This window comes from Melospiza melodia, chromosome 6 (genome assembly GCF_035770615.1).
Source record: "Melospiza melodia melodia isolate bMelMel2 chromosome 6, bMelMel2.pri, whole genome shotgun sequence".
NCBI lineage: Eukaryota > Metazoa > Chordata > Aves > Passeriformes > Passerellidae > Melospiza > Melospiza melodia.
The window spans coordinates 11,044,322-11,058,726 of record NC_086199.1 but is presented as its reverse complement, the minus strand read 5'-3'; the positions used below and the strand labels follow the sequence as shown (position 1 = coordinate 11,058,726).

The following is a 14,405-nucleotide window of genomic DNA, read 5'->3' as shown; positions in this document are numbered from 1 at the left end:
TCCCCATTGCTGGGATTACCAGGATAGCAGCAAGACACATGGAGGACCCCCAGGGAGGCAGGAGACCACCTGGCTGAGGGACTTTGCTGTGCTCAGAGCCCTGGACACCAGCACCTCTGTGGGAGGGTGCAGGGGGGGCTGCCTGACATGGGCAAAGGTGGGACACCTCTCTCTGGGACACCTCTGTCTAGGACACCTCTCTCTGGGCAGTCTTTTCTGCTCCCACCCTGGACTGCAATGACATGGAAAGCCACTGGAAAGCTGCCACCATGGAGGGGCTGGCATAGAGGAGTTTTCCTGCTGGATCCATGTGGTGTTTCTCATAATCTGTTATCCTTGACGTAGCAGAGTCCTTCAAAGGTAACTCATGCACAGGACTGCATGATCTCCTGGGGAGAACTGCTTCCCTCACTCAATTAAAAAAAAAAAAGAAAAAAAAAAAAAAAAGGTTGATTTAAACCCTGAAATGCAAGGGATTGTATTCCTTGCAAAGCTCTTACAATGGGTATCTGCTGTTAAACCTCAATCCTTGTCTCACTAGGTCTTGTAACAGAGAGCTCTCTGAAGGGATTGTGTGCATTTCTTGTTCAAAATCTCCTGTGAGAAGAACTATGTTATTTGACTCTCAGACACCCTAAAAATGATGGCAGCTGTCCCCTGCAATTCCATCTCCCTTCACAGCCTAGCACTGCTCACTGGCTGCCCCAGAGACAAGTGAAATGGAAGTCTATAAAAAGAGAGTGGCATATTCCCAGGTTAAGTGCTGTGTTAACTGCAATCATCCCTACGATTAAGTGGCTCCCTAAAAGGAAATTTTTTCCCCCATATGTTTTTTTAAGGAGTGATGAATCTCTTCACACAGTGTGTTTCTCATCAGATATGGAGATTAACATAAGCACAGAACTGAGTGAAGCAAACCCATCAGCTGTCTGAGGCTTTCTACTCTGATTTTGCTGCACGCCTCATCCTCAGGGAGGGGAAGATGCCTGTCCCACCTCACTCAAGGTTTGTTTTTTGGGAGAAGCCACCAGCTATGGAGGGGTTAATGCCATCAGGACCCTTCTCACCTACCCTCACTGCTGTGATTTCCCATTTTCCTCCTGAGCTTTTCCCCAGGGCTGATGGGGGGTGCAGGGTGGGGGACAGAGAGGGGCTGCCCGCTCTGGATGCTGCCAGCCGAGGGTGCCCAGCCCTGGAGCACTGCTGGTTGGGCAGCTGAGGGGCAGCAGGGCTCCTCAACAGCTTCAGGTTTAATTCACTGAGAGGAGCTCCCAGGAGGAAAGGGAAGAAATTGAGTCCTGTCCGGGAAACAGGGTGGCAGGGAAAGCTGTATGTGCCTGCCAAAAAGGAGCCAAAACTCTGCAAAGGGGTGGTCACAGTAGCATGGACAGATGGGTGACTCCTGTTCCCATCAGCTTCACAAGCTGTGAAATATCTCCTAGCACAAATGCTGAAAACCCCACTGGGGGCTGCGTGCATGCTTTGCTGGGGACAGACAGGGAGTTCTCTGCAGCTCTGCCCACAAGATTGTCCTGTGCCCTCGTCCCACTCTCTCCTGGCATCGCCAGCCCCTGCCTGTGCAGGATTTCAGTCTCATCCTCTCCTTCCTCCCAGGTCATCCCTTAGTGACTTCCCTCTGGCCTGCTCCAGGCCAAGACAGTGTTTCCTCCTCAGCTGCAGAGGCTCCCCTGCTCCTGCCATGCTCGCCCTGCAGCTGCCAGCAGCCCTTTCCTGCCTCCCGCTGCTGATCCAGCCCCAGCTCTGCACCCTCTCACTCCCACCACAGTTTCCCCCCTCGATTTTTTCCGCTGGCCTCCCACTCACTACAGGATATGAGCCATTCTCTCCAGTGGGAAATAAAAGTTTGGATTAAAATTTACTATATAATTCCTTCTCTAAAAGCAACTTTTAGGCTGAAAGGCTCCAAGGACAAATTTCCAAAGGCCCGCAAGAGATTTAGGGATAGATTTTAAAAGTCTTTTAGTCACATTAAAATGAAATTAAATTCCCCTTGGGTTTTTTTTTTTCAGCAAAAGGAGATGCTTTTGAAACTTGCATATCACGCCTGTTTATGTCTTTTAGGCACATAAATGCTTCCAGAGATTTGAGGGTTGAACACCCAAGTCCCCTTGAAACCTAAGAGAACCTGGCATCATCTCATGTGCATTCCTTCCAAATTCCAGCCAAAATTGTTGTCAAACTTGGAGCACCAAGTTCTAAAGTAAGAGATAATAATCCCGATTTCCTCTCTGCATTTGCAGGCAGCTTAGCACCAGGGGTAAGAAAACAGCCCATAGTGTTGACTGTATAAACATCTTGTTCAAAGGGCAACATTTTCCTGATTAATAGCCTCTGAGTATTAAAAACAGTCAGTCTAGAGCATGATTAATTGTCCTTTTACTACTGGTAACCAGCTACATGTATATACATACATACATATATACTTGTGTAAACACACAAGAACATTCTCACTGGGGTAAGCATTTTTAGTGCATCTGTTTTCAAGGAAAATACATTAGGAAGGAGGTGAGAGAGCTGCTGCCTACAACTCCAGCTAATGGGAAGGGTTTTAACTCTCCTAACCCTTTGTTGCAAGAGCTAGCAGCCCCAAGCACACTCTTAAGCATTGCTGTCCTGGGGAAAGGCTTGAAACACTCCGCTGGCAGGAAGGAGGCCAAAAATGAGGCAGAAGACACTCTTCTTTTCATCCAGGGAATAAAAGTTGCTCAGTTGTTGGGCATCCTGGCTGCATTTCTACTTCCATCTGTATTTTATTCCTGGGACTCGCAGGGTTAATGACAATAAGAAAAGTTTTCCTTTAAAAATTGGCAAAGAGAGGTGCTTTCCCCTTAACAAAGAGAAACAAATTTCAAGAAATTTTTTAATATGACGGTCCTGGCTGGTCCAACCTGTTAGGCCACAGTATATGCACAACAGTGACACTGTCTTCATAAGGAAGAGACTTCTTTTTCCACTCTTTTTCCTCTGTTATCTAAACAGGTGAGCAGGTTAACCACTACATTACAGTATTGTCCAGAAGTTGCAGCCAAGCTCAGGTGCAAGGAAGATACAATCCCTGCTTTACATAACTGAGTCTGCTGCAGATCATACACGAAATTCCTCTTGAGGAGCCTGAGCAGGACATACAGGTGTGTGCAGTCATGTGTGGGATCCTGGCCTGATGTGTCTAAATGAAGTTTTGATCCAGGTAAACAAGACCCTGTACCTACCAGAGGCGCTCTTAGTGTTCAAAGAGTTTCCTCCTCATCTGTCCCACTTTGCAGAACTTAAAAATAATGAAGTGTTAACACAGGTTTTCTCCAGAGCAAGTGCTGTGAGACAGAGGATAATTTGTTGCTCTTTTGGCATTAGAGGCTGCATAAAGTGTATTCACTGTTGCTGCTAAAAAATAAAACACAGTTCTGTACTTTGTGTACAGTGTCTGTGTACACATTGCCTACACTCTTCAAAGAGTTTTCTTTATGGCCAGAAAACAATTTTTCAAAATTTCCTTCAAGAACAACACCAAAATCTGTTGTGCTGTTTTGAGACACTCCCAAAAATTCAGGCTTTTAGCTTAAGCATAAAGAAACCAAACACCACTGTTCAGAAAGCAGAAACAAACAGGAAGAATTTTCTCAATGGTTAGAAACAAAAAGCTCCATCAGCATCAGAGATGTTATATTCAGGCTCATGAATTTCTGCAGAAAGGCTGGAAAATGAAGAGCAGCCCTGCTGTGGATGAAGAGAGTGTTGTTGGCCTGGGACAACAGCTGTGACAGGTGCAGACGGGCTGCGACGGTGACAACGCAGAGACTTCCTGCTCTGGGGACACACAGGGCACACACACACACAGGGCACACACACACACGCAAGGGCAGACACGCATGCACAGGGCACACACATGCATGCACACACACACACAGGGCAGACACACACACACAGGGCACACACACACACAGGGCAGACACACACACACAGGGCACACACACACACACACACACACACAGAGCACACACACACACGGCACACACACAGGGCACACACACAGGGCACACACACACACACACACACAGACACGCACAGGGCAGACATGCATGCACACACACAGGGCACACACACACACACACACACACAGAGCACACACACACACGGCACACACACAGGGCACACACACAGGGCACACACACACACACACACACAGACACGCACAGGGCAGACATGCATGCACAGGGCACACACATGCATGTACACACACGCACAGGGAACACACACACAGGGCGCACACACACATGCACAGGGCACACACATGCATGCACACACACATGCACAGGGCACATACACACACATGGCACACACACATGCACAGGGCACACACATGCATGCACACACACACACATGGCACACACACATATGCACACACACACAGGGCACACACACACAGGGCAGACACACATGCACAGGGCAGACACACACAGGGTACACACACACGCACAGGGCACACAAACACACAGGGCACACCCACATGCACAGGGCAGACACACACACACAGGGCACACACACATGCACAGGGCACACACGCAGCCCTTGTCAGCCAGGGAGAGGCACAGAGCTGCTGCTGCTCCTGGGCAGCCGCTTATCGCCGGCTGGGGCCGAGGAGCGGCCTGGCAGGAGGGCAGCGGGGGCAGAGCGTGCCCGGCTGGCCTGGGGCACGGCTCGGGCAGGGCTGGCATCCCCCAGGAGCTGGGGAGCGGGGAATGTGCTGCTTCCAGCCCGTGGGACAGGATGGAGCTGCTGAGCCCGCTGCGGGAGGGGCTGGGGACAGGCTCGGGACAGGCTCGGGACAGGCACACCGCGGGGAAGGGCCCGCAGTCTCAACAGTTCAAGTGAGGGAAATTGTGTTGTAAATAATTGAGTTGACTGACTTAAGGTTTTAATCCTGGGGCCTAAGTGGGTAATGGCCACGAAGAGAGGAGGAGGGAGGGAGGAAGAGGAAGTGAAGGAAGACCAAAATTAGGCCCAGATTTGCAAAACTGTGCACACGTGTGTGTCTCAGCCTAAGCTGTACACACGTTTCCAAATGTCATCTGTGGTCTCAGGTTCAAGTTCAAGTTCAGGTTCAGGTATGTTTCAGCCTAAGTCTTTGGTGAACTTCTTTTTTTCCCCCCCTTCAGTACTGGGACCTTCAAAGCTCATTTTAAAATGAAAGATCAGATGTTCCCTTCCTGCCCTTGCATTTCTGGAGTAGAAATCCTCAAATACAGAGGAGAAGGATAATGAACACTCAGCCATGTTTGCATTCCTGTCTATCATGACAATGTATTCTCTACTACAGAACTAATACACTTTGCAATGGGAAATATTTGTGGCTGTCAGTGCTGGGGTTTAAGAGCATCACTAATTACTCCCCTAATTTAGAACTGGTATTTTCAAAGAATGTGGGATCTACTGCCAGCATAATAAATTTTAGTTTTGTGAGTTAGAAAAAGTTCTTTTTATATACGTATTTTTATGTAGTGAAAATAAGCTTAGTTTTTCAGTGGTAAATAACTGGGGTGAATAAATACTCACAGGTACATGCATGTGTAAACAAAGGAAACTGACTGCATATCAGTATGTACACACAACACACATACCGAGTGAAGATGGGAAAGGAGATACTGTAAAGACCACAGTATGCTGAAGCAAACTACCACACACCTCAACAAGGTATTTATTTTCTTAATTTTAATGGAGAAGAATAGTGCGTGAATATTAAGGACCCTTTCCAAACTACTCCCTGGAAGTGAAATAATTTTGATAATCTTAGGCACAAGATAGAGAAGGAATGGTAAGGCCAGGCTGGAGACGATGGCTCTCCCCGGCAGCTCTTTCCCCCTCCCCCTGTGCAAATTCCCTTGGATTAAAATGGCAGAGGGAGGCGGGGAGTGGCTGGGGACAGTTTGGCTGATACGAGATAACCGCTGCTAGTCAAATGGCACTTTTAATTGCTCGGGCCAATAAAAAAAAAAACTTGCTACAGAAGTTAATTTGAATGAAAATAGCAGACACACCCCACAAGCTGCTTTCCATGACCGTGCATTGTGCTGCCTCAGCCTGATGTACAGTTCGAGTCGCAAATAACAGCGTGCGGTCTCGACACCCTTCGGTTGCCCATTTTGGCCACGGCGGGGCTGGACGCCTCCTTTCCCCCCAGCAGTTCTCCCCCACGCCGTGCGGGTTTTCCCGGCAGGAGCCTCGTGTGCCGAGGGACGGGAACGCGGCGCCGCCGCCGCTTTTGTTCCGCAGCTCGGCCCGCAGCCGGGTCACGGCGGGGAAGGCACGGAGCGTGGGACGCGGCCGCCCCCCGGGAGGGCTCGGGGCCGGCTCCGCCCCGGGGCCGCGTGGGGAGCGGGATCCGCTGGGAATGCGGGGCGCGGGACTCGCCGGGAACGGGGGCGCGGATCCGGCTCGGCACAAGGGGCCGAGGGGGAGCCACGGAGTTACTTGGGCGGACCCGGGGCGGCGCCCGGGGCGAGGGTGAGGCGGCTCCTTGGGCACCGTGCGGTGCCCCCGGCGGGCGGCTCTGCCCCGGGAGCGGCTGGCAGCGCCCGGCTGACGGGGCAGCGCCGCGGACCCGTCCGTGCGGTGCCGCTCCCCGGCTAGCTGCCGCCGCTGCCCCGGCTCTCTCCGACCCCGGCGCTGTCCCGCACTCTCGGCGCCGCTTCGGTCGGGCTGCGCCCCTGCTGTCCTCAAAGCACTGCTGGCCGCCGGGACCCCCGTCCCCTCGTGGGACTCTGGCACTGCTGCCGGCGGGAGCCGTCCCGGACAGAGCAACCACAGACCCCAACCCTGCCGGGCTCAGCTCCCCGCGGGCAACTGAGCTTTGTATGGAATCTCATTCAAACTACGCCGTAACCTTCCGCCACGGGGGAGACGGGGGGGGGGGGGGGGGGGGGGGGGCAAAGTAGTCCCTCGCCACGCTCCTCCCGGGTCCGAGTTCCCGGCGGGGCGGCGGAACCGGGGCCGAGCAGGGGGAGCAGCCGGGGAGGGGCTCCCCGGCGGGGGGTGCGGCCCCGCCTTCCGCTCCGCTCCGCTCGCAGCCGAGGAGCGCGGAGCAGAGGTATCGCTGGGCGGAGAGATCGCGGAGAGATCGCGGAGCCCGCACACACACGGCCCGCGGTCCGCCTCCACCGCGCCCAGCGAACGGAAGCGCCGGGCCGCCGCGATGGACAGGCGGCGCCGGCCAATGGAGGGGCGGGATGGCCTCCCAAAATGTAGGTTTGGCCAATGGGAAGGGGCAGGAGCGGGAGGAGGCGGGGCTGGCCGCGGGCAGCAGCGCAGGTTGAGCGGAGTCCCAGCGCAGGGCTGGGATGAGCCTCAAAGTTCGGGGCGATCGTGGTGGGGGATGTAGCAGCGCCGCCACCGCCGCGCACCGGCCCGGCCCGCCCCGGCTCCCGCCCGCCCTTGGCGCCTCCCACAGCCCCCCCCCCCGCAGTTTTTAAACTCTGATCTTCTCCCCCCTCCCTTCCCTTCTTCTCCACACCCCCCCTCCCCTTCCTCCCCTAAATGCCAGCCATGATCGAGAAGGGCCCGGAGGTCTCGGGGAAACGGCGGGGCAGGAACCAGAACGCCGCCGGGGCGAATAATAACAACAACGGCGGCAGCAAAAGTTTATCCGCCGCCCCCAACGGCAACAGCAGCGTGAACTCCTGGGAGGAGGGGAGCTCGGGCTCGTCCAGCGATGAGGAGCACGGTGAGGAGCGGGTGCGGGGTGCGTTTTTTGGGGGGGTTGGTTCTAGGGGCCGCTCGGGCCCACGCGGGTAACGCTTCTCCCTCTGCCTCCCTCAGCTGGCGGCGGAATGAGGGTCGGGCCGCAGTACCAGGCGGTGGTCCCTGATTTCGACCCCGGTAAGTCTTTATTATGTTTTAAGGGGGGCAACTCCTCCCCCTCATCCAGCGCTTTGGACCCTCCGCCCCCCGATTAGTGGGGTACGACCCCCCCCAGCCCCCTGCCCCCGGGTTCCGCTCATCGGGTCCAAAAATAATCTGCCCCTAATTGCACTCTGCAACAGCCAGAGCAAGAACAAGGACCCCCCTTCCTCCCCCCTTCCCCGGCGCACACGGTTGATAAAAGAAGTCTCGATGCTTTCCAGAGGGCGCTTTGCAGGCAGGGAGGAACAGGGAAGCTGGCAGGGCTGGAGGAGGCAGGAGATGGCAGTTGGGTGGGTTTTTTTTCTTCTTCTTCTTCTTTCTTTCTTTTTCCATTTTTTCCCTTTTGTTCGGATTTTTTTTTGTTTGTTTTTCTTTCTTTCTTTTTTTTTGTTCCGTCCTCTCATGAACTCGTGTTTCTGTGGTTTCAGTGATAGGGGTGGAACTAAAAGACATCAAGTTATAATTATAATTTTTTTCGAAGGTATTTAGAAGTGACTTAAGTGTGTGTTTTAATTTTCTCTCTCCCTAAGAAGCTGTTTGCCTCTGTCTTCCAAAAAAAAAAAATAATTGTTTCACGTTCCAGCTATTCTGCTTCGGTTCTTTGTAAGCTAATTTAAAGTGGTATGGAAGCAAATTTTGAGCAAACAAAGGAATTGGAGCTGTGCTGAAAGGCAGGTGCTGGAAGCACGGTGGTACTGATGTATCTCCGTGTATTGAAAGACAGGCTGTTGACCTCTTTAGTTTGAAATCCAAGCTTTTTTTCTTTTTTGGTATTGTTCCTTTGTAAGTGGAGGTTGTAGCTAGTGAAAGCCCTCCTTCTGTCTGGAGATCCCAGCGTTTGGAGTTGTCCCTTTGCCCAGCCCAAACTTAATTGAATCCTCCGCACCTCTCACACTAAAACAAAAAGAATGGTGTGGAAAGCCACAGTGTCTCCTTATCGAATAATCCTGAGAGTTACTGTTGTGTGGACTCAGGAAAAAGATTTATCGTGGGTCATCCTCAGACTGTGCACTAATGCTGGATGCCTTTTTATTATTAAATATAAATGTCCATTCCTAACTGTTAAGATCTCAGGGTGGGGGGGGAGGGCAAAGAGGATTTTTTTTTTCCTTAAGTTCACTATCACTTGTATTCATTTACAGAATAATTTTTCCCCACTCCTTCCCCCCTTCGTTTTCCTGCCAAAATAAGATACAAGGGAGGTCCATTTCTTGGTTGACCAGGAGGAAAAAGGGGGCGGACAGGGGGGAGGAGGAGGAGGGAGGGGGAGGAAGGGGGAGCTGTTAGCTGGGCAGCAGTTGACACTGGTGCTCAATCTGTAGGTCAAACGCAGCGTTTCTGTAGCACACAACGTGCATCACACCGACTTATCAGCCGCCTATCACAACAGTACTTGGGCTTTATGGTCACCCTGGTGAATTATGCTCTTTTGAGCAATTCATTTATTGAACATAATAGGTAGAGGGGGAAAAATATTGTGAGCTGCTTCCTCTCTGTTGTGTACGCAGATGTGAATTGTTCTGGTTTAAACTTACAGACATACAGTGACCTATGCAAAGGTTATTGCTTTCTGTGCTGTGTGGAGTGGAAGGGAGGGGGAAGAGTGTGATCTGAAGAAACAATTTTTTTTTTCTGAGTGATCTGTACCTTAAGATGGGATCAGCAGGTGATTGTGTTTGAGTTCACAGTGTACAGCAAGCTCATAGTAGGCTCACCCAAAGTAAATGATCAGTCTGATGACCTGAATGGACATCAGATCCTTCTTTACTGGCCTCTGGGTGGTTTTTTTCTGTTTCTGAAAGGTAAAACTTTTAGTTATGAAGTTTGGAGTGAACTTTTATCTGCTTGTGTATGGAAGAGTTTGTTTCCTGTGTTGTGGAATTACCCAGGAATCATTTTGCAATGCCACGTTGTTGCCTGATTTTTGTCATCTCTTCTTGGTCCTAAAGGCTAAAAGCTACATTAAGTTCATTTGTCATGTTTCTTTTGTTTCCCTGTTTAAGAAAGAAACCCCTAAATAAGCCAAAAATGCTGCACTTAGACCTTTTGAATAAAACTGTTGTCCTGTCTTACTGGTAATGTCAGAAGTTAAATCTATGGAATAGTGTTATCAGAGTGCACAGATGCTGTGTCTGTTTCTCACTAAAAGTTTTAGTGATTGGCTGACCAAAAGATCCTAAAGCTTGAAAGTTATTTATTGTTGAGTTGTGGATGCTTTTTACCTTCTAGCTGGCTGGCAAAATGTGGAGTGCTGGTGCTGCTCTGACTGTGCTGAGGGGAAAATCACACAGACCAGGCCTTGTGTGTATTTCTTTTTTTAAACTTAATGTTCAGTTATACCTTTGGCTGAGGTATATCTGTAACTGCTTCTTCTTACATCAGCATTTTACGTGGGAGTTCCTCTGTCCCCATGCAGAGGGGCAGAGAAAGCATTTCATTTTGTTTCACTTCTCAGCCACATGGGAGCTGCTGCAAAGAGCAGTGAAATTAGGAAAGCTCTGAAAGATCTGAAATCTTTTTCTGTGCAGCTGCAGGAGAAAAGAGAGCTAGAACAAGGCAGTGGTGGGATGTTAATCTCGGTATCATGAGTTAAATAGTCAGAGAAGAGCAAGCACTACTGCATGGTATGGGCTGTATGTGAAGAGAGTGTTCTCAGTGGTTGCCTAAGTTTAGAAAGGGAAGGGACTTCATCATCTTTTTGTTGGCATGGGGAAGGATAGAAAGTTCTTGTCTCTCCTTTGCTTTACCAGAGTATGAGGAAAAGGGTTAACAAAGCTGCTGCTTTGCTTTTCCTTCATTCTTGAAAGAAAATGACAGTTCCAGAAACCAGAAAATGACAAGTTCACATTCTGAATTAAAATACCTCGGTGTAAGTGTAAGTTTAAAATATTCCTTGTGGCTAAAACTTGCTGTGGCAGTGGCCAAGGAAGGCCTGATGTGATTCTTTGACTGTAAAAGTGCTTGTGGCTGGAATCCTCTGTAGGAGGTGGTTCTTACTCACAGCTCCTTTAGAAAGTCTCTTTACAATGCAAGGCCTATTCCATCAGCTGGCACAGCCTGTAGGTGCTTTGCCAAAGTTAATGTTGCCATCCTTTTGGCCTATCCCCATCTCCCTGTGTTCTGGAAAAGTATGTTGTCACTACCTTGATCCTACTTCTTTTATTATCTCAAAAACTTACAGCTTTATTATTGCTGTATAATAATCCAGCACTTACACCTTTGTTGTTATTTGTATAATAAGAGTAGCTGTGCAGTAAAGGCATGGCTTTTGCAGAGGCAGTGTGTGTATTAAACAAGCCAGTTCAGCTTGGGAAAAAAATAGGTGAAACTTCTTGGGCTGAAAATCCTGTGCCAGAGCTCACTGGACTCAGTAAAACTTGCACTTCACCTGTGTTTCACTGTTCAGCCTTGAGTTCACAGATGTGATGTGAAAAATTGCACAATTGCTATTGTGCCTGCTATTTCTTCTCTTATTAGAGCTCAGAATCAATTATTTGCCAGCCCAAGATTCTGTGTGTTAAACAAAGGCTGATATTAGTAGGTCAGCATTTCTTGTGAGTTCTGAAACAGACACGGAAGATTTTGAAGAGGCAAACTATTATGGTTCTTTTAATCCATACAAATGAAACCCACATGTCCTGTTAATGGAAAAACTCAGTGGAAGGAAACATTGCATATCCTAAAGCTAAATAAAAATCTTTCATATGGGGAAACACTGATATTGTACTTGACTGTTTTATTTGTTGCTTATTAATTTATGCTATTGGAACACTGAAAATAGGAGGAAGAAAACATTAGTGAGCACTTTAACACAGCCAGTGAATTTCACTAATGATTAAAGCTTCCATAATTTTGAGGAGGGTTTAATAACTCCCTGAAGAGAACAGTTACTCCCAAATTTTGACTGGTATTGAAGGAGATGAACTTTGGTTATTTTGTCCTGTGTAGCAGGACAACTTTACATTTCCTTATTTGTTGCAATGGCAGTAAAAATACAAGCCACATCTTGTACCTTTGGACATTGGTTGTGCTGGTCATTTTTGGAAGGCAGCTTCTGGGGCTCTTTCCAGTATAAACAGATGAGGAAAAGCAGGTTTGACTCAACAGCACCTTGTGGAAATGCAAGTTTGGGATGTATGTCAGCTGTGAGACTTCAGTCCCTTGCTTGCAGGTTTGCTGTCTTCCCAGTTTTTTGGTTTTGTACTGTAACAGTAAAAATGGTGAAGGGAAATGCACCTGTAGTGCTTCCAGCCCTCAGTTCAGAAAAGCCTGCTGGAAGGTGCTCAGTGCCAGAAGGTCAGTAATCCTTGAGGAGCCTGTTCTCTGGTCCACACTCTAGCTGCACCCTGTGTGCTCCTGCACAAACATTTGGTATTCCCAGAGTGACCAAGACTGTTGTTTCAGCATTGCCAAGAAATGAAGGGAAAAAAGAAAGAAACCAGCAACTTCTTTCACTATAGTGAGAAACCTTGTCAGTGTAGTTGTGTCTAAGAAGAATTAAAAAAAACCACAAACAACCAAGATAGCCACGGCTGTCATATATCCTGGAGTGCCTGATCACTGCGTGGAAGTGGTGGCATGGCCATGTCCTAGGGGAGGAGGGTAACACATCCATCCAACTCTGGCTGTTAAAATGTGCCTGCTCCCTGCCTATTTAGGTTCAAAGATTGAAAGTGTAATATTGGGACAGCCCCTGGGTGTCTGTCTGATTCCCCTAGAACTGCTGTATTTCTCTGATGGCTGTAAAGGCCATGTTTTATTAGGTTGTATCATCAGCTGCTTCATGGGGTTCTGGGCAGAGGCACCTATTGACCTCCACAGCCAGGACTGTAACCTTTTAACAAGAGGTTATTATAAGCCCCTTATGACTTACACTTGACAAATCCAGCTCCCAGCCTACTTTTTCTGGTTCCTTCTTTGTAGCTAGTCCTGTGCCTTGCAGTCTTAGTAGTTTGCAAGTAGTGTGAGTACCCAGTGGGTGTGGAAAAAATGGTGTTTTGCTGAATGGACTCATCAGAAAAGGGATGAGAAAAAAAGATTTCTTTTTAGGTGAGACCTTGGGAGCTCCATCTAAGCAAGTGGAAAATTCAAAACCAAACTCCTGAAACTGGAAATACTGGTATGCTGGAGAGCTATCTCATCTCTTGAAATGACTGTGCCTTAAACTCAACAGGCAGGAACTCAGCACAACAGTCCCTTTGGAAAAGAAGGAAGAGTTAAGAGGGTGTTTGATCTAATCAGAAATACCAAACCATAATGTACCAATGCCCAGGGTGTTTGGACTGACAGAGGCTGTCTGGTGTCTTGGTAAACCACACACACCTTGGGTCCTTCACTGTTGTTTGAGGAGATGTGCATCCTGCCCAACAAGAGTGTGTTTTCAGAATTAGGTGGTGGAAAATTCAGGTACTGGAAAATTTAAACTCTGTTGGGAGAAGAGGAGCTTTTCCCCCTAGCTGTAGTGTGCTCAGTGCCATACTTCCTCATGGGCTATATTTGTCTTGCCCTCCTTCTCAGAGGTCACAGCCTCTGTGAATGTGCTGTAGTGCAGAGCAGATGAAAACGTCCTCAACCTCGAGCTGCTCCACCAGAAACTGTGGCCAAACCCTTGGGTTTTTGTTTCAGCACTGCAGGAATTTAGGTACAGTCAGAGGGCCAGGCTGGTGTCCAGCAGCCCTGGGGAAGGGGGAAGGTGACTCCTGCAGTCTCCTTACTGGGCTGACAATTCTGCTGGTGTGTGGGAGATTCTGTCTCATCTTTTTCTGTCCGTGGTACATACTGCTGGTCCAATCCCCAGGGCAGGAAAGGCTGCAGTCCTGCCTCTACAGAGTGAAGCTGACTTGTAGGTGCTGACACTTCAGCTTATCCTCTGTTTTTAAAACCCATCCTGGGGAACTGGAGCACTTGAGTAGTGCTCAAGTTGGAAACTTTGTTATCCACACCTCTGGTACCTCAGCAGGAGTACAGCTGTTGATTTGGTGCCATATCTTTTCTACCTGTGGGCTGCTTGCCTGAGGGGAGGCTGTTTTTGAGTCTACATTGCCCAGAATCAGCTTTCACCCAGCCTGTTCACTCATCCTGAAGGGGTGCAGAGGCTCTAGAGTTGAGCACAGCTCCCACTCAGACACGTTTCAAGGCACGGCTTTGGAGCTTTCTCATGATTCAAACAGCACTGAGAACATCCTTCTCAAACCTTAATGCCCTTGTAAACAAACAAATCTCGGTGTAGCCAAAGCCTGTGGCTTCCCTGCCTGCCTGGCACATGCAGTGTTTGTATGTGGAGGTAACAGCTGTCCCATGTACTGACAAATGTATTAATGGCTGCACTGGAATTAATACTAGGTAGAGTGACTGCTTTGTTCTTCATAGCTGGTTCCTGCTGCTTAATGAGGTGCTCTTAAAACTCTTGTTTTCAGTCCTAGTTAGGTCTGTGACTTGGCCAAGGGAAGGCTTAGAGCTCCCTGTGATTAGTCATTATAATTAGCTCGGAA

At 49.1% G+C, this 14,405-nt stretch overlaps 1 protein-coding gene across 1 annotated transcript in view; it reads left to right on the top strand.

The window, feature by feature from the left end:
• Positions 1 to 7,487: 7,487 nt before the first annotated feature.
• RCOR1 (REST corepressor 1) overlaps positions 7,488 to 14,405 on the top strand; it is an 81,945-nt gene continuing 75,027 nt past the window's right edge. Inside the window, exons 1-2 of the mRNA XM_063159925.1 lie at positions 7,488 to 7,735; positions 7,831 to 7,890. Coding sequence (XP_063015995.1) covers positions 7,549 to 7,735; positions 7,831 to 7,890 — 247 coding nt within the window. The 5' untranslated portion in view covers positions 7,488 to 7,548. The remainder of the gene's footprint in view (positions 7,736 to 7,830; positions 7,891 to 14,405) is intronic.